Raw genomic sequence first — 20,828 nt, 5'->3', positions numbered from 1 at the left:
TTTACATAAAAAAATAACATCATTGTATAAATAATTTTAAAAGAGACCCATTTGAATAATAAGTTTGTAAAAGTGCCTCATTTAAAACAATTTGCCATTTTTTAGCAACTTCAGGAGTTTTGGGTTCGAGTCTCAACCCCTTGCCAAATCTTTCACACTCATTTTAAATTTGACTTACACAAATTTTAACAAGGTGTAATAAGGAGATAACATGTTAATAAGGAGATAACATGTTATCAATGCATATCACCAATGATATTATAGCCTCTAATGTCACTCCTATTGTGAAATATTAAATAGTCACATGACAATTAACTTTTCATCAAATTTATATTTTTCTTTACTCTCTTCAAGAGGCTCAAATGTTTATTTTTTTCTTCTTTACTTAAAAAGATTATAATGTCAATGAAATCACTAGTTGAGAGCCATAGTTCAATAATCAAGTTACAATGTTGCGCAAGAAACTTCCATAAATTATAAAAAAATGAAGTTATCACTAACTTTATTTAAGATCCAAGAAAAATTAGAAATATATGTTTTAAAAGAATTAAACTTTAGGAGTTATCTTAAAAAATTGCGTAAAAATGTTATGATTTATTATATTTTTTTAAAAGACTTTTATATGTGTAAATGTCAAGAATCAAATAATCAAATATTGTTTCTATTTATCACACACACAAAAATATATTATTCATATATATATATATATATATATATATATATATATATATATATATATATACTCGTATCTTAGTTGTATGATTGACACGTGTAAGGCCAGAATAGATACTTGTGTTAGCCGAAAAGTAGGAACAAATGTTCGATCTTTAAGAGCACAATAGCACCATCGTGTCCACAAAATTCTTGAAGCTCGGCAACCTTATTAGGACCTCAACTTCTACATTAATCTTTCCATCAGACATCAGTTTCTATGATTTTCTGCACTCTTGTATTCTGAGCTGAACAAATTCTGTTCTTCTCTCGTATAGTGAAGTAAACAATAAGCACATAAACCTTCGTGGACATGGCAACAACAGCCTTGTCCACGACCAGTGTGCTTTGCAGGAGGAAACCTCAGCACATGCATATTATCCTACCCTCTTCACAGACACTCCAAAATGGAACTCTAAGAACTGATGTAACTGCTTCAGCCTCAAAAGATAATATCAGCATAGAAAGTGAGAAGTGTTGTTCCTCTTTGTTGGTGAACAGAAGAACAGTTTTGGCTTCTGGGGTTTCCTTGTTGGGTTTCCCGGGTGAGAGTTTGGCTGTGGTGAAACAAGGCCTTCTAGCTGGGAGAATTCCTGGCCTGTCCGAGCCAGATGAACAAGGTTCGTTCACTTTGGAAATTTGGATTGTGAAAATAATTATGCTTATTCTTTACTGTAGACTGTGCTGTAGGCTGTAGCAAACTAAATGAATTTGTAATGTAACTGTACATGACAGACAAACGTGAATAAAAACCATAATAAAGAGAATTTTCGCATGGAAGCCTGATAAAGGAAATGCATGCACTCACGGTTGCATGATGAAGGATGCCGTGGATGGATGTAGAGTGTCAAAATTTGTTTAGTTTAAAGAATTTGCTATTTGGTTCAACATTGGTCTACCAGTTATCAAATGTTCATTCTAGGAAAGAAAAAAAAAGTATTTCTAGAGTTAATGCACGTGTTAATTCTTAAGTTGAGTTTTTCATACATTTTTTAAAGTTTGAATTCCAATTGTCACTTCTATTATAGATTTTAAATGATTTTGTTTTTTATAGGCAAATGTTAGTTTGGTAGAATGTTCATTTTGTTAGTAGAGAAGATCAAGATTTTAAATGAAAGTGACATAATGTAGGCAAGTATTTGATCAGACAGGTTGGAGGACGTATCGCAGGCCGGATGAGAAGTCTGGAGGACATGGTGTTGGATGGAGTCCTATTATTCCATACAGCTTCAGAGTGCCCAAAGAATGGGAAGAGGTGATGCTTAATGATCTCTTATAGTTAAAGTTGGAAAAAGTGTTTTAAGTATACAGTGGAAAAGACCAATGAAATAACTCCTATTTCTCTCGTTTTGGGTGAGCAATTTACTTATCATTTAGTCTGAAAGATATGTAATCACATTTCTTCACCTAGAGGACATTTTCTCTCTTTTTATGTCCTTCTGCTTGCTTGCTTCTGTATACTTAATCCAGGATACATCTGCTTAACAGGTACCAGTATCAATAGCAGATCTTGGTGGCACAGAGATAGATTTGAGATTTGCCAGCTCTAAGGAAGGACGTTTGTTTGTCATTGTTGCTCCTGTTCTTAGATTCTCTGATGGTGAGTATTGAGTTTGCCTATTTTTCTTTCTCCATCTTAGCTTTCCAGAGACAAGGAGAATAAAATTGAAACAGAAAGAACAATGAAACTTCTAGGTGGTTCTTCCATTTATTGCTTGCTTTATATGATAACTTTTTTACTATACATCTATACAGATCTTGGTGACAATGCTACAATAGAAAAAATTGGACCTCCAGAGAAAGTGATCAATGCATTTGGTCCAGAAATGATTGGGGAAAATGTAGAAGGGAAGGTTCTGAGCGCTAATGTAGCAGAACATGAAGGAAGAACTTACTACCAGTTTGAGCTGGAGCCTCCTCATATTTTCATTACTGCCACCGCAGCTGGCAACCGCTTATATTTGTTTGGTGTAACAGGCAGCGGTATAGCTATTTATCCTCTTCTAAATAGTTTCACTTTTTTCACAACATCAAGACTGAACAGCTAGAAAGTATACAAAGAAGCTATAAGAACTAACAGAAAATAATCTAATTTTTTCTTAATTGCAGGTCTTCAGTGGAAGAGACACTACGATGATTTGAAGAAGATAGCTGAATCTTTTCGGGTTGTATAACTAGAATCTTCTGCGAACCCAGAGATAATTGAAATGCAGCTTTCTATATTTGTATTGCAGTACAACAAAGAGGTTGTTTCCCTCTACTTTGTCTGACTGGGATTTATGTGAATCAAGAGATTATATATGCAAAAATCTTTGTACCTTCAATATACCAAACCAGTTTTGTTACATTTCAAAGTTGCTGTTCTACGTTCCAAGTACACATCAAATGCTATGAAATTTTATAGTGATAATTAAGAAGTTTGGTTACATAATATCTGACAATTTAAAGTTTAGGGGAAGGGGGGTTTGTTCTATTCCCAAGTCAGGGCATTGCCACTGGTCTCAGAAAAGGCTTATCATGGTACTTAACTGATTCATCAATGATGGAAAATCATCAGAAAATTAACTCAAGACTTCATTGGATCCTACCGATTAAGTCAATCTTCACTACACTTCCTTGCCCTTTACTCAGACAACTCTTTGATCAGAATCACAAATCAAAATGGCTTTGCTAATCAAGAACTGTTGGAATATTACCCCATACTGGAGTCTGCAGCCATGCATTGGTCTTGGTGTGGGGCTCACAGTTACTGCAGTTATGATAAAAGCCCTTGCGTCTTTGTCGCCAGTAGACTATTTCGTGTATAGAGCAGTGTTTCTTTTGGTATTTCTCATTTTCTTCTTTTTTGATAGAGGTATTTCTTTTCAGATTGAACTTAGTCCATTGATTTTAATGTGGGACTTGTGCACTTAAATCCACAAGAGTCACTAAAGATAATTGAACTACATCCGGGTATCCTTTGAGACCCTCCATCTACCGTGATCCTCTTCATCCTTTCAGCTTTCTCCCATTTTTCAGAAGCTGCATAGATATTTGACAAAAGCACATTGTGAGAACTAGCACCTGTAACAGGCTCTTCACAGATCAACTTCATTACTTGTTCTGCCATGTTCATATCTGAATGAATCCGGCATGCTCCAAGCATTGCCCCTAAAACTGTGTCGTTAGGTTTCATTGGCATTCTTACTATCAACTCATAAGCATCTTTTAATCTCCCTGCTCTGCCCAATAGGTCAACCATGCATCCATAATGCTTGATGCCAATTTCAATTCTATATCCCTCCATTTTAGATATTACTTCCAAAGCTTCAGTGACCAAACCCCTATGAGCACAAGCGGAAAGAACAGTAAGAAAGGTGATACCATCAGGCCTTATATTTGATTCCTCCATCCTGCCAAAAAACTCAAGAACCTCGCTGCACTTTCCATTGATGGCAAAACCTGAAATCATAGCATTCCAGCAGAAAATATTCTTCTCAGTGAACCCTTCAAATACCAGCCTTGCATTGACCAAGTCACCACATTTGGCATACATGTCAACCAATCCACTCAACACAAACGGATTTACAACTATCCCTTTGTGTTCTATCATGTGATGGATTTGCTTACCAACATCCAGGTGCCCCAGCTGAGCACAAGCAGATAAAACACTAACAACAGTGAACTCATCCGGCTCAAATCCTTCAGCTCCCATTCCCTCAAAAGCTAGCAGTGCTTTCTCACCAAATCCATTCTGAACATAGCCAGCAATCATGGAATTCCAAATCTCCAAATTCCGAACCGGAACCCAGTCAAAAACAGCCGCAGCCTCAGTGACATTGCCCTTCTTGAAGTACCCATGAATCATAGATGACCACACAAAGCAATTCCTTTCAGGCATCATCTCAAAGACCTCCCTGGCAGCTTCCATCTCCCCTATTCTAGCATACCCATCAACCATCACAGTCCATGTCACCACATTCTTCAACTCATGGGGAACCTCATCAAACAACCTCCTAGCAGTGGCAATATCACCATTCCTAGCAAACCCACCAATCATCTGACTCCAAGTCACTTGCGTTTTCCCCTGCATCTTCTCAAACACAAGATAAGCAGATTCCGTGTCTCCATTTCTCAAGTACCCACTGATCATGGCATTCCAAGTCACAACATTTCTCTCAGGCATTGTGTCAAACAGATTACGCGCATCCCTAACGACACCGCATTTGGAGTAAGTTGTGAGCAATGCGGTTCCGATGATCACGTCGCTCTCTGAACCGGCCTTGATGGACTCTGCATGCAAGGCCTTCACGTAATGAAGGAATGGAAGAGAAGCGCAAGCCTTGAATAACAGAGGGGCAACGCTGGAATCATATACTCCTTCATGCCGGGTTTGTTTATACGCAAGAAGAGCACATCTCAATGATCCTTGCTGAATGTGGTTCCTTATGGAACAAAACCAATGTGATGGGTTGTTTCTCCATGTGCCAAGGTTAAAACTCATTATGGTTTCACGCAATTTGGCGTGTTGGCATGTTCAACTAGAAATTTTGATCCACGAGTTTTGGTTTTGTTCAACTGTTCTGAACTTGTATTGTAGTCTAATAGGTTCGAAGCATTAACATATGTTATTTTAATTGCCAATTTTCTTATTGGGCAAGACTTTAGAGTTAAGGGAGGTTACCTAGTGTTCCCAAAAAAAAAAAAAAGGATAAATGCTGATTCAACATGTTATGAAATGAAGGACTAAATTGTAACTTGTATGATACTTATAAAATTAAGAGTAAATCACGGTTTTGGTTCATGAATTTGTTAGTTATTGTCGTAATAATAGAAGAAAATTGAAAAATAATTCCTGAAAGTGCATTCATTTAACTAAGTTAATCCAAAAATGGATGGCTTGTAGCTAACACTTAGCTAACTCTACCCATCCTAGTCAACGCTAAAAAAGGTGTCAGCACCAACGTTATTTTGGCAAATGAATTTGACACAAGAAGAATTCAGCACCAGCCATTGTTCTTGCAAGTTCAGCACCACTGCTAGAGTAGGCACTGCCACTGTTGAAAGAGACCCCTTCCATCTCTGGAGGACATTGGTCATCACTCATTATCATATTTACAGTGATATTCATACACTCAAAGGAAGTGAATAATAAATTAAGATTGCAAACACTGCTAGCTAAAAAGGGAAGTGAATAATAAATTGTGTTTGCAATCATAAACTGTATACACTTTTGTCTGATCTTCCTTCTAATCTTCCACATCAAACTATTTGATAGATATTGGAAAAATCCTTACTAGATTTGATAGGACTGAGTTAGTTCTAAATTCACGTTCTAAAATAGTATCAAAGTCTCTAGTTTATCGGGGTAAATCACCTATTCTAGTAGGCTCTCTTAATCTAATAGACATAATAAAAGATGATTATTAGAAAGTCTCACATGGTCTCTAGTGTGCAACTTCACTTAATGTTAATTAATTTTAACATAAAATTTAACATAATATTCTAATTTATCCTAAATTCATTAACCAGATCAAATTTAACGATTTTGATTTATGAATATAAGTGGGAACAATCCTTATCTTATGAGAAACCTAAATTCTAAGATCAGATAAGTGATAGAACACACAGAATGAAATGCTTTAGCCATATTTTAATTCCTTGCTACTGTAAATGCTCTCCCCTGTATACGGTCCTGTAAAATTTTGGTTTGGTCATCGGATCTGATGATTTTAAACTTTTGATGTTCAAGACTTCTCTTTAGAGTCAAATGATTATTTGATTTATATCATTGCTTAGTTGCCTTTCCTTTTTGTTTTGTTTTATTTCCAAGTTCTCCTTTTCCGAGTACAATCCTGTTCAAAATATAATCGGACATTAAATACAGACGACTTTTTTTCATCTTGCATAAACTAAACCCCTTTCTTCTTTGTTTCAAAATCATTTCTCTGTATACTCCTCAGAAGCAAACAATTCATTTCTCATTACATCATGATTTGATCAGGAATATAAAGCTGCAATTTCCTTTGAACATATTGTATTCTACCTACAGAAAAGGATGAAGTTTGATCTCTTCTAGAAGTCATTGTTATCCCATGGTCTTTTCTCCTTTCAATAGCGCGACAGTATTATCACCATGTCTATTACACCATGATATTTCGTTAAGTTGACTCGGGCATCAAATCCAACTAACATTGTTGGGATGGCATCATGGCAACCTAAAATTCATATCAAATGAACAATTAACAACTGCTATCCATAATTACTAATATGAATTCTTTCACAAATATATTCTTGACAACGCAAATTATGGGCACTAAGTTGCCACATATATTCACCTAGCATGTAAAGTGCTCCTATTCTACCTATATAATACCCTTATTCTTCCTAAATTCTTGCTTTTATGTTTTTCACTGCCTTAATGAAAGCAATATTCTGGTTCTCTATCCATTTAATATTCATTTTCTTTTGTCGAAATGATCAGGAATTTCGGGTGGTAAAGACTAAAGAAATTCCTTACAAGTCCACAATGAACATCTGTCCTTAATATGAATTTAACTGTTGGTAATGGGTAAACTGTAAACTCATTTTTTTAAAAAAAGCAACTAATTTGGGAGGAACACGTACCAACAATGGTACAAATTATGGAACCTAGTGATGGGACGTGCTTTAAATTCTTGATCATGTTCTATCTTAAGGCAATGATTCTCATTTTGTGGGTTTACCTTATGAAGTGCAGATTGCTTTCAATATAGATGAGAGCAAATACATAACCAATCATTGTTAGATACGTGAAGAGGACAATACATGTGAGGAAAATAGTCTTCCCTTTACAGTTGCCAAAAAAATAAGACCTTAACAGAAGAGATCAACTTGCGATAGTAGGATGATACTTTATATGGCTATTTCGTTGACCCTTCCCATACTTTGGCTTAAAATTATGGGTTCAATGGCTATTTTATGTCAAATTGAGGCTCAAGTAGAAAGAAACTTCAAAACTCCTAGTAAAAAAATTTAACATTTAAATTAAGGAATATTTGGTAACATGCCTATGAAGACCCTAAGAGAAGGTATTGATAGGATTTAAGCCATATACGGCTAACAATTCATAAAACAAAACAGTTTCTACAACGTTTTTTTTAATCTATTTCTCGTGCACATCATTTATTACATGTCATAATGATGAACATAGATATATACAAAATAAATGTTGCATAAATTATTGTATGAATTGTTATTTATGTGTATTACATCTCTCTTCCAAAAGTAGGTTCAATGGCCAGCATATTCAAAGAGTGAAAAGGACGGATACAGAGAGGAAGTGAGAAAGTGAGAATGATGATTGAAACTACATAACCATGTGATGCTTTTTGGACTTAATTGCATCTCAAGTTCATTGAGAAAGTGAAAATGATGCATGGAAAGCTTAGTCATATAGGCTATAGGGAACATATCTACCCGCTCCCAACCTTAGGAAAGGATCTCCTAGTTTAATCTCATCCAAGAGGAATGAGTTCCACGAAAACTTCCTCGTGGGGTTTTAAATTTTTTGCTATTTACTCTTGTGAAGTTCTTCAATAAGGTAAACTCAAAAAGAAACCAGTAACCGACGAAAACATTTTGTTTTAGAAAGTTTAGTGACTAATGAGCCTCCTTTCAAATGAAGTTAGTGTAAATGATAAAAGTCCAAGGTCTTAACGAGAGCATAAAAGACGTGTAGACATAAAAGTATCATCACTTTTGGTGGAGACATAAAAGAGCTAGCTAGAAAAAAGAAAGCAAAACTCTTGAGGGGGAAGATTGGCAACATTAATTTGTTCATCACCAAATTATGCTTAATCCAAAATTAGTCTCTTGTTGTCGGGTGGCTCAACAAATTTGGTGGTAGTTAAGTTATTGGTCCGTTGCTCAGTTTGAGAATTTATACTATTTAGGTGCCTTAAGATCATGATGCAGTCTAATGTTATTGAATCGGCAATGTTACTCCTTTTTGCAAAACTTCATTTACACGGCTTTCTTCTAGAGTTCTAGTCTTTTTGACAATGTGTGTCCATGCACAATTTTGAGCTCAAATGTAGTAATTACAGCTTAAACAGCAAAGATCAGAAGCTATATCAGTCTCTCGTGTTGGAAGACTCTGTAAATGAGACTTGATTATTAGAATCTTAATTAGTAAAATAGATAATCATAAAAAAGAAATTTGTACCAATTGTTCTGGTTTATCAGTTTGACACAATAATAAATAAATGTTATTTTTACATACTTACATTTTCTTTACTTTTAATCCTTCTTTTCTTAAGAAATTGATGCGCATCATTTTGCCCTCTTGAAAGATATAATATATTTTTCTGCAGCATATATGTTCTTGCGGTTGACCCGTGTACAGGGCAATGTAGTTAAAGCTAACAATTGACGGCTGGGTTTTATCGACAGATTAAAGACAAACAGTATTTTCACGATAAACTTTACAATATTTATATAAAGAAAGAGAGAAGAGGGATGAGATAAAATGAATAATGTGATAGAGAAGGACATAGAAAAAAGGGTCACGCAATTAAAATTGCTAATAAAACAGATTAAATGAAAAAGATACGAGTACAAAACAAGTCTTTTTACTTAAGAAATATAAAATTGGTTAAGTAATTAAGAAAGAATGAAAAATAAAAAAGATTGTAAGTCCGATCTTTTTTTTAATAAACTACCAATTAATATTTATTGATAAAAAAATAATTCTTTTTACTTATATATTATTAACTTATTCTAATAAACTAATGCAAGACTTCCATGACATATATGCGAATTTTCAATAATAAACTGTTGCATAAATACACTTAGCATTAAAAGAAAGGGTTATTATAAATATAGTCACTTTTATTTTTTTAATTCTCTCTTCTATTTATTGATTTCTCTCTCTTCTTTCCATCCTAATCTATCCCAAAACAAGATGCGCATGCTTAATTTCATGACATCATACACACAAAATTATGGCAAGTTAATACAAAAGAAATTATATAATAGAATTTGTGTGCTTGACCTAAGAAATTGATCAATCTCTTTCTTGACAAGACGTGGATGAATAGTTTGGTTGAGTACTAGAATGGGAGAAAAACTACCTTCAATTATGATTGGTTCTGTCAAAACTATGTCTTAATTGTATTATGAAATAATAGTTAAGTAACTCATAGAATGAAGGAAAGACCTCTCATTGAGCATAAACTGGATACCAAACTTACCACAGGTAATTTAGAGCACAAGCCCAATATTATCTATCAATTAATTAGGTGTTATAATAATAACAATTATTATTGATCATAATTAAAAACAATTTATTCTTATATTATAAATCTATACTCGCATCAAGGATAGCACTTTTAAGAGTTATTTTTTTAATAAGAACATTTTTAAGAGATTTTCTTTAACGAGAGTTTTTTTTTTGTTTGTTGAGATTTCTTAACTCTTTTATCTCTTTTAATCTATTAATTTTTTTATCTTTATTTCTAAATTGAATTTTAATATATTTTAAAAGTATTTTTTAATAGTAAAAATAAATTTATATAATAATTTAAATTATTTATTATAAATTTAAAATATAGTTCATATGTTCAAATTATTTATTTGTTAAAAAATATTTACTTACTATCAATTTTAGTTACATAAAATAAATATTTGTCTTGTACATCATAGAGGTTAAAATCCTAATTTCTAATAATCAATTAATGTTCATCTATACAACTAATTAATTAATTAGATAATTAATCTAACCGTCCGTTGATATTTTTCCTGGACCAAAAGCTAGTTATATAGCTATATATCCTATAAATAATTAATATCTTTTTGCGCTAAACTTCCAAATGTCCATCTCTTTCTAAAATCAAACTTGTGACCTCGCCTTTACTTAAGGGTTATTAACTTATTATTTTCATATATTTAATTTTGTTTTCATGTTGCTAGCTTTCATCTCATTTTTCTATTTCTGTAGGTTTTTATCATATCATTTGTCACATTTATCAATTTTTTTTTCTCCTTCTGCCTATACACCATTCTTAGAGTGTACATCAAACTAACATTTTCTTTTAATTAATTCCCTTCATTAAATCGAAGTCATACTACTAGCCAGGTCAAAATTTAGAGTTACTAATCATGTCTTAAAAAAATTATGACAGAATTAATTCCTCTCATTAAATCGAAGTCATGATTAAATAATGAAAAGGGAAATTGCGTGCACATCTTAGGTTTCATATGAATTAAGGTAGAAACATAACAAGTTGGGCGGGGTGTTGGTACGCCCATGAAGTTTGCGTCCATCCTTTGTTTAAAAATTCAATATCATGAAAATTCTGGAACGTGTTTGTATGTGGGAAAACAGAAGTTGGAGGAAACCCACTTTCTAAGCGTTGCACTTTTCCAGCCACACACATACTAATATTCAGCTAGAGCCGTCCTCTGAAGGGCGTAGCTACCTTTCATACTTACACTATACAATACATGATTCAATAATTTGGTTAGGTTTTTTATTTGAATTAATATGGCCCCACCAAAATAAAGGTTAACTAGCTCTTTTGTTTCTTTCTGATCTCCTCATTCTGTTTGCACATGAAATGAACATGCATGATGTTTGGATGCGCCAAAAGGCTCCTAAACTAAAGTGTCCAGAACTGACAAGAGTCTTTGTGAAATTACAAGTGTACTTCTCAGCTGAATTAAACAATAAAAGAAAGAGAATACTAGGTATCTATCTTATTCCTTTTGGCGCCCCCTGACATTTGTACGCATTTTTTCTTTTATTCTACAATGTTTTTATTATCATTATTATTATTGATCTATATAAAAATATTTATCATATTTGGATCATGTGTAGAAGCTTTTGGTTCGATCGTGAAGACGAATTAGTATTAAAATCCTTATTGATCTATATAATTATTTTTTTTTATCATATTTGGATCTTGCGTACAAGTTTTAGTTTTTTGTTTCGTGAAGATGAATTACGTTTAAAAAAGAAAAAAAAATGTACCAGAAAACTGTTTAGCGTAATGAGCTATACAATTAATGCATGACCAAGAAACTAAAAAAGAAGTTGCGTAATGTGGCTACCAAACATAGTCGTAAATTGGTCTTTAAAGTTATAATTGTTAATCACTTCAATTTTAATTTTTTAAATCATCAATTAATCCTTAATTTTATAAAAAGAAATAGTATAAATGACTTCTCGCAATCAAAGGTTAAATATGGATTTTAAAGAGTTATGATCCGATCGATGTTTATTATATATTCTTGTTATATGCAATTTATGGTTTATTTTTCTTTACAATGATGATTTTGACTTACCTTAAGGCCTTATACAAATTTATGAATCTTCTAGTCAATGGTAAAGGTTGAAGGCTTGTAGCATCTGTTTTTTAGCGAGTTCAGCTGAATCTATTGAAACTTTGTCGCAAGATCATATTTCGTGCGTACATAAACATGTTCCAATATATGATAAAAAAAAACATGTTTCAATATACCATTTACCTTCTGTAAAAAAAAAAAAAAAACACCATTTACCTACCATTTCACAAAACATAAATGCATTTTGCCATTGAATTTACGTGTGTGACATGAAGAAGTAGAAAAACGTAGTCTTTTCGAGTCATTTCCAGGAAGGGGACCGAGCCAAATGTTTTAATGAAAGCAGTCTGTCTTTACCATAATATAATTTAACCAAACATTATAATTTACGTCGAATATAAAATGCCTGTCTCACAAATAGAAGGATCGGAATCTACTTTCTTCGTTATTATCTATATCACCCAAATTTGAAATAATACTTATTCTTATATATTAACAAATCATTATAAATATTAATTAATGACGGAATAATTTTGGAAAAAAAAATAAATTTATTGTTGTTAACTAAATTATCCTACTTCTAATAATTTATCAATGTATTTTGTTTCTAATGAACAATATTTTTAGTCTAAAAATAACTAATATAATAAATATTATTTTAAATTTTCATCTTATAAATAAGATTCAAGGAAATGCTACATAGTAATGATTCCTTGGGTTATCCGGCTTCACATTACCCACAGGCCGCCGCAAATTGCAAAGCTCACAACGTAACCGAATCCTTGGGTTATCCACCAAAGGATTCGTGGAATATTATTATAGCCTAGGGGAAATCTAATAAAACTAGGCCAATATTGATATTATTTTTTTGTTAAATCACAACAATTCCTATTATCTCCAATCCCCAAGAAATAAATGTTTTGGAGCATTAGAGTCAAGTTCTGACTTGCAAGTTGCAAGTCTTCTACCCCCAGTTTGTTACCAGAAGAAGCTAAACATAGAATTAGATAAACAGAGGTGAAAAGCACAGAATGGTGACACTGAAGAAGCAAGATACAAAGAGTTGATGTCACAGAACCATAGCAATCGTTAAACCCCTCCAAAGAATTGATCACATATTCAATTCCATCACAAGGTTTATTTATTCATTTTTCAATTTTTATTTATTTATAAAGAAGAAAAGTATTTTCAGAAACCAAATAAGGTCCTTTTCTGCTTGGTCCTTGTCTTGTTACAAAATAAATTCAGTGGGATAAATTCATCAAGTAGTTTTTTTTTTTCTTGTCCTTTGGCCTCCTTTTGTAAACAGTTATATTTTTAATTATTAACACTTGTCCTTTGGCCTCCTTAATGGCAGAAGCTGCACTGTTGCATGCACACATGTCTCGTGTTGATGTCATGTGGAACTACTATATATATTTACCTTTACCTCATCCTGTGAGTTATGTACCGAGTGTGACAATGATATATATAGCATAAGCATCTGCATTATTTCGGTTTGGCGCAAATGAGACACATCACAAAGACCGTATAATACATGATTATGAAGGAAAACAGTTCTCAACAACATCAATTAAGTTCGAAGGATAAGACCAAATACAGTACTATACTGTATTTAACCTTTAGCTTGTTCCATTTTCCTATATATACCAACTAACTTGTACTCTCACATCATCGTAGCTTGTTTCCATTTCTAAAGAAACAGGCTTTATTTGAGCACTTTGGGACTCTCAATTCTCAGGGTTACCTTCTCTATCAGCTTCTGCAGATTAGCTGGAAGAAATAAAGAAAGAAAAAGATAACAAAAGTTGTTCAAAGGCCATGGATGTTGCACATTTTTTGTTTGGAATCTTTGGTAGGTTTAAGACCCTTTCAGTTTTACATGTGTTTCTCTCACTTTTTTTTTTCTCTATATCCTTGACTTCTGAACTTGTGGTTCCTCTTCTTTGTTGGTACAGGGAATGCTTCCGCTCTGTTCCTCTTCTTGGCTCCAGTGTATGCATTACATAGCTGCTTCCTTCCCTCTTTGTTAGCTCTCTTAAATTGTTGTGGCTTTATCCTTTTTTTCCATTCTTTTTTGTGGGTATGGAGGGTTTCCATGGACCCTGTTAAAATTTGTTCGAGATATCAAATTTACTGGTAATATTACTAAAATAATATATTTAAGGGACAACTCTCATTATGAGAGATTTTGGGTTGAACTAGTGCAAGATTTATCGGATTATCCATTATTGGACCATGATTGGACAACTCTCGTTAAGGTTTAGTTTTACAAATTTCACATTAAGATTTTTAGTTCTCAAGATAAAATAATGTGTTCAAGTGTGAGATTTCATATTAATTAGTGATATAATTAAAATAATGTATGTAAATGGAAAATAATCCTTGCCTGCTAAGGGAAATTTTGGAGAGGTAAGCCAACTCAAATTCTAAATCATGAACATGGTTTACCCAATTAATTGAGCAATCCAACCATTTGTGCATACATATGTTACATAAAATCAGCATCTTTTATTTTGCTTTATGGATGTGCAGAATAGTGCAAGTGTGAGTGAAAATTGTAACGAATTCGGGTTTGTACGTAGGATCACATTCAAGAGGATTATAAAGAACAGATCCACAGAGAAGTTCTCGGGCATTCCATATGTCATGACACTGCTCAATTGTCTCCTTTCAGCTTGGTGAGCTTCTCGCATGTTCTTTCATTTTACTGTATACCTTTATGGTTTGCTCCCTTAAATCTTCTGTCAAATCACGTGTGCTTTCTACCATTTTTGTGGTGGTTATTTTTGCTACTTCGTCCAACCGTCGGTATCTTTTCTTCACTTTTTTCCTTGATCCTCGTATAACTTGTCATTTCTAATTTTCTTATACCCGATTATTATTTTTTTCGTACGTTGCGGTTTTTTTTTTTTGAGAAAAAAGTTGCTTGTCTGTTGGTTAATCCTTAAAGTGTGCCGAATGGCAGGGATAATTTTTTTGGGGTTTCAATTTGTCGGACTAGAATTCAGTCAATTAGTAGTTAAATTCTCGCTTTCAATTGCTAAATAAAACTTTGCGTGTAAAACTATATCCTGATCTTGCTAGCTACTAAATGGTACATCATCACGTTCTAATCTGAAATTTATAATTATTAATTCAGACATATACTTTAATTTGAGTTTAATGATAATGTGGCATATTGTTGAATAAATTATTATTAATTTACTTTTAAAATAATTTTATAAGAAAATTATTAATTTACTTTCATTATTTTTTATCAGGGAGTAAGTTAATAATCAACACTTTTTTTTGAAAAAAATATATTTCTTTACTTAAGAAATAATTTAAAATAAATGATATTTTTGTTATTTTATCTATAGGCACTCTCTCTCCAATCAGTTTTATTATCTTTTTTTCTTCCCTTAATAACACTTTTTCCTAATTTCTATTTTTTCTTCGTGTGGGCTCTCCTCTAAACGCTTTTATCCGATTTCTTCTCAAAACAATTGCAGCCAAGTTTACTAGCTCGTTGGTTTATGTGAAGGGTATTAAAGCGACGACAAGTGCGGGTTCCTTTACGCATTGGGTTCCAGAAATAAGACATCACAAAAAAAGCAAACAAAATTACAAATTGTAAAGGAAAAAATTTACCACAGTAAAGTATTAGCAGCAGCCCACAATTGATTACAATAACGTCTCATGTGCAAAACGGGACTAGAGTTCAGATTATAGATAAGATTGACTTGTAAAAAATAATAATAATAATAATAAAACTGATTGTAGAGAGGGTGCTTATAGATAAAATAACAAAAATATCTTTTATTTTAAATTACTTTTTAAATAAAGAAATAGTTTTTTTTTTGTTAAAAAGAAAAGGTGCTAGTTGATAACTTATTACTTCATAAAAACTAGTGGGAGTAAGTTAGTAATCCCTTTTGATCATATATTTTATTCAATACTTCAAAATCTATTCTATTAAAACTTAAAACAAAGATAGTTCCTAGTAAAAGTTTTTTTTTTTTTTCTTTCGATTTTTAGTCCCTTACGATTTTTACAATCCACAGGTATGGTTTGCCTTTTGTGTCTCCCCACAACATATTAGTGTCAACAGTGAATGGCACTGGATCATTCATTGAAATCATATACGTGTTAATCTTCATCGTATTGGCACCAAGGAAGGAGAAGGCTAAAATTCTTGGTCTCTTCACCTTCGTGCTCTCGGTGTTCTCTGCAGTTGTTTTCGTGTCCCTTTTTGCTCTTCATGGCAATTCCAGAAAGCTCTTCTGTGGCTTCGCTGCAGCCATATTTTCCATTATCATGTATGGCTCGCCACTCTCAATTATGGTATGCTAAGTAATTGTACTTATAGTTGTTGATAAGCAGATTTTAACAATTTTATATTTTGTTATATATATTCACTGTTGATTTTTCTATAAATTGTTATAACTCTGCTTTTTCATTTAAAATGCACCAACAAGGAGTTATTTGTTTACCAACATTTTCATACCGACTAAGTCTTAATTATTGCTTAACAAGCGTAGAAATTGATTAATTTCTACATTTCTACGTCATAACTAATTGATATACATAGCTGAGAGGTCAATGTAAAAAAAATGTTGGTAATACTAGTTGTTCAAGATTCAGAGTGGGTCTGAGTTTATTGTGGATTTGAAACTCTGTGCAGAGACTAGTGATCAAAACTAAGAGTGTGGAGTTCATGCCCTTCTTCTTGTCGCTGTTTGTGTTTCTCTGTGGCACTTCCTGGTTTATCTTTGGTCTGCTAGGCCGTGACCCATTTGTTGCAGTAAGTCACTTTGCAATTTTAACTTAACAATTGTACATAGAGCTGGGGCAAAATGGACCGGTCCTGTAAGGTCGGCCTGGGCTGAGTTTGAATAAAAAAATGTTGGCCTAAATAGAACTGGGCCTATTTGGGCGGATCCTCATGTTTGATATAAGAAAGGGTGTTGCTAGGTGCACCCAGCTTTTTTTAAAATATCAAAACTGCCCCTGCACTTTCTTCACATTTGTGATGCGTGTGCGTGAGGGTGGTCCGTAAATCTTACGGATCAACTTGATTCATATGCCTTTTACGAATCAACTTGAACCGTAAAAGGCTTATGGATCAACTTGATCCGTATGCCTTTTACGGATCAACTTGAACCGTAAAAGGCTTATGGATCAAGTTGATTCATAAGTCGTTTATGGATCAACTTGATCCGTATGTTGATATTAAGCGCATATGGATTAACTTGATCCGTAAAAGACATACGGATCAAGGATATTTCAGTCTTTTCTGTTTAAGTGTTGGGTGCACCAACAATAATATTGGGTGCACCTAGCAACACCCTATAAGAAATATACATCTGGGCCAATATTGATCTGATATTTTTTTATTTTTAAAAAATTTATACAAATTTAGACAAAAAAGTAAAATGAATCAATATGGATCAATCTGATGGACCATTGGACCTAGATGGACTTCAAAACATGAGGTCCATATAGAATATGAACTGCCCCAATCCAGCCCATTTTTCTTGCTTGACCCGATGGACTGGGTTGGCCCGGCTTGATCCACTCATTTTGCCACCCTACTTGTACATAGTTTCATATTTATTATTGCCAGTGCAGTGGAATAGACTCAGATTCATCATTCATGTATGGTTTTTCAGGTACCTAATGGTGTTGGTTCTGCTTTGGGGACAATGCAACTAATATTGTATTTCATATACCGAGACAATAAAGGTGTTCCAAGGAAGCAAGCCCCAACAGAGGAGGAGTCCATGGAGATGGGGGATGCAAAGCCCCAACAAGGGAAGCAATCCAATGCCAATGGAATTCAAGGATGATATGTCAAGGAACATGTTTGGATCACTCGCAACCCATGCCAAAGACAATAGTCAGCTTTGTAATTTGTAAGCTACAAAGTCTGCAACTGAGAGCAAGAACCTCCTCTATGATTTGGTCTGCTCTTGTATTAGTTCCATAAATGGCTGTAATTTACTTCTTTCTAAGACACTGGCATCTTCAATTAGACGGATAATATTGCACGGAAACAAGCATGTTTGTGTGAGTTTTTAGTAGCTCCTTCCCCTGGTCTCGGGGATTTTATGTTAGTGGCTTTTTGGTAGTGCACAACCTACCAAATAAAAGTGCTAATTTGAAATTGAAATTTTCAATTAAAAATTGTATGCCAATGTGAAGAAGCTAAAAGGAAATACGATTTGCTGAGATGACCATAATTTTGAATTTATGAGGTGTTGATCCTGATAACAACACAGGTTACAAACATAAATTTGAGACTGATTAAGAATATGTGATCCTATGACACTTCTTCCTCTTTATGCGGATGTTTTAGTGAGGGGTTGATCAGTTGATGTGATCTTAACAGTTATACAAAGTTAGCCATAACAAGGATAGGATTAGTGGGATGAAGCAGGTAACGTTCTAACAAAATACTAACAACTAAAAAAAGTAACATGCTCGTATTTGTCCCCAACTCTATGATCAAGCTTTGTTGTTCTTCTTTAAAGTCCAATGGCAGTATATAAATGCTCCTCTTCATTGTTATAATGGGAGCACTTGACGTTCTTCCCTATGCTAACAATACTACTGCAGATTTATGTTATGTTTCTTACCAAGCCTAGACCAAAGAGAACGTGTTTCTCATAGTCTCCATTAAGCTAACATCTTGAGAATGGTCTCCTAGTTGGTGGTGAGGGGGAGGTCACTCAAGGAGTTCCATGCTAAAATCAGTGGAAGTCAGAGCTATTTGGTGATTAAGGAAGAACTTGTACCTGCTATGTGTTGGTATTGTAAGATAAGGAAGTTTTCTAATCTTATGCGTGATGATCATGAGTTATAGGTCTTGATATTTTATGGACCCAAGATAAAAATAATAGATAATTATACAAGTATTATAGATCTTAAATATGTTTTTAAAAATTAAATTTAAAAACAAAAAACTCGCAACCACATTAAACAAAACTTAAATTTATTCTTAATCCCTTAATTTTAAAAAATATTTTTTAGTCTCTTCCTACAGTAAAAATTCACCACATATTATGGATTCAAATTGAGAAAAATTAATAAAGAGGAACTGAAAAACAGTATTTTCCAAAATTGATGAAAAAAAAAACAAATTTAAATATAAGGGACCAGAAACAATCGTGACCCAAATTTAAATGACCAAAAATATATTTTAAGTATATTGTAAAATATAAACATATGTTCCATAAAAAATAGGTATATAATTTCATTAAAATAATATATTTTATTTCATCAAAAAAATAATATACTAAAAAATGCAAACAAATACAAAATATTACACGTGATTAAGCTTTGATTTTAAGAAATTATTTTTTTTAATATTAATGTTTACATAAATTTGAAATTAATAATTGAAATGCTTTTGAAAAGCTAACAATATTAAGTTATTACCAAAGAAATTAAAAGCTTTTGTTTTCTCATATTAAATTTATTTTGGGTCATGATTGGGCCTCTTCAGTCATTGGCCATGAGGCCTAGTGCCATCACCCCACCAAACAACCCTCCGGTCCGGTTGTAACATCCCAATTTTTTCGTAAATAAATTTAAAAAGCTTTTTAGTAATAAATAAATAAATAAATAAATATAGAGCAAATAATAGGCTGAGTACCCTAGGTATAAATAGTTATGTTATGTTAGCTGCCTCCTTTTGGCCTCATTTTCGTTTTTCCCCTTTTCCTATCAAAACCTTTTCTTTTTCCCGCAGCCCATCAAACCAGTCTCAGAAAAATGACGATCTCGAACCCGTTCACCGTTGGATCGTCGTGAAATTTGAGTATCATGTTCGCAACACAATTCCGAGCATTCTCACCGTTGGGAATTTTGATATCATGTCTGAACTGAGAGAAAAACCCTTCGCATTGTAGCCTTTTTCTTTCCCGCAGAAACCCAGAGCTGTCTTGGTAAAACTACGATCCCGGTTTCGTTAACCGTTGGATTATTGTGAAATTTGTATATGTTGTTAGAAATTCAATTCCGCACGCTTCCACCGTTGGGATTTGCGAGATAATATTCGTGGAGGGAGAAAAAGGAATCGTATGAAGACAATACAAGTGGAGGTTTCAATCTCTTCTCCGTCTCTCTGACGTTTGAGAATTCTATCGGAGCAGTCGGATGAATAATTGAAAGAATTTCTGAGAACCGCTAGAGATGTTGCTATCGCTGGCTGAAAACACGTGAGCCCGCTTAGAGGTAAGGGATGAGTTATTTACAGTTGAGGATTAGTGAGAACATGTGTAGGGATCCTTAGAAGATTAAATTGGGGTTTTATTTTGAAATGTTTATTAAATTGAAATTTTTCCTTTATGGTTATAAATAAAATATTGATGTCCTAATGAAAATTTCTTGATAAATTGTGTTCTTTATATTTGTATATTTCGACCTATGATTTTGATATAATTGTGTAATATTATTTAAGGGGTTTTAGTCCTAATGTTATGATAGTCTTTTATATAAATTGTTATATTGAGGATATGAAATGATGATTCAAATTGTGAGTATGTGATGAATTGTAGAAGAACATGTTGCTGTGAGATTATAATATTGTTATTGAGATTGAGTATAAGTGTAAAGTTCAACATGTGTTAATTTGTGAGATACGTGTAAACATGTGATGGTGAATTGTGATACTATGAGATGTGAAATTGTGAATGAGTTCTAGTTGTGGATAAGTGTGTAATTAACACTTGATGTGAAATTACTTGTGTTGTAAGCTATGAATTGTACAATAACCCGACCAGCGTTATCTTGAGAAAAGCGTTGATGCGCAGTGTTAAAGAGAAAAT

General features: G+C 33.2%; 3 protein-coding genes across 6 annotated transcripts; 2 read left to right on the top strand and 1 right to left on the bottom strand.

The window, feature by feature from the left end:
* The first annotated feature begins 854 nt into the window (after positions 1-854).
* Positions 855-3,044, top strand: LOC114415486 (psbP domain-containing protein 4, chloroplastic-like). Its single transcript, XM_028380195.1, has 5 exons — positions 855-1,331; positions 1,863-1,966; positions 2,200-2,311; positions 2,467-2,694; positions 2,821-3,044. The coding sequence occupies exons 1-5, from the start codon at positions 1,025-1,027 to the stop codon at positions 2,883-2,885; spliced, it is 816 nt and encodes a 271-aa protein (XP_028235996.1). The 5' UTR covers positions 855-1,024; the 3' UTR covers positions 2,886-3,044.
* LOC114415485 (pentatricopeptide repeat-containing protein At3g21470) lies at positions 2,938-5,334 on the bottom strand. Its single transcript, XM_028380194.1, has one exon. It carries the CDS (start codon positions 5,192-5,194, stop codon positions 3,587-3,589), a length of 1,608 nt encoding a protein of 535 aa, XP_028235995.1. The 5' UTR covers positions 5,195-5,334; the 3' UTR covers positions 2,938-3,586.
* An 8,126-nt stretch (positions 5,335-13,460) lies between these two features.
* Positions 13,461-18,228, top strand: LOC114415484 (bidirectional sugar transporter SWEET1-like). Of its 4 annotated transcripts, none has more exons than XM_028380191.1 (6): positions 13,465-13,870; positions 13,974-14,010; positions 14,601-14,696; positions 16,062-16,341; positions 16,682-16,801; positions 17,670-18,228. In XM_028380191.1, exons 1-6 carry the CDS (start codon positions 13,837-13,839, stop codon positions 17,844-17,846), a joined length of 744 nt encoding a protein of 247 aa, XP_028235992.1. In that variant the 5' UTR covers positions 13,465-13,836; the 3' UTR covers positions 17,847-18,228. The 4 variants fall into 4 exon arrangements, with proteins under 4 accessions (XP_028235993.1, XP_028235992.1, XP_028235994.1 ...); XM_028380190.1 differs by having other exon boundaries at positions 13,467-13,870; positions 13,974-14,043; XM_028380192.1 differs by lacking the exon at positions 16,682-16,801 and having other exon boundaries at positions 13,461-13,870; positions 13,974-14,043.
* The last annotated feature ends 2,600 nt before the right edge of the window (positions 18,229-20,828 follow it).

Source organism: Glycine soja, chromosome 6, assembly GCF_004193775.1.
Source record: "Glycine soja cultivar W05 chromosome 6, ASM419377v2, whole genome shotgun sequence".
Lineage (NCBI taxonomy): Eukaryota > Viridiplantae > Streptophyta > Magnoliopsida > Fabales > Fabaceae > Glycine > Glycine soja.
The sequence above is the reverse complement of the archived record's forward strand: the minus strand, read 5'-3'. Positions and strand labels throughout refer to the sequence as shown.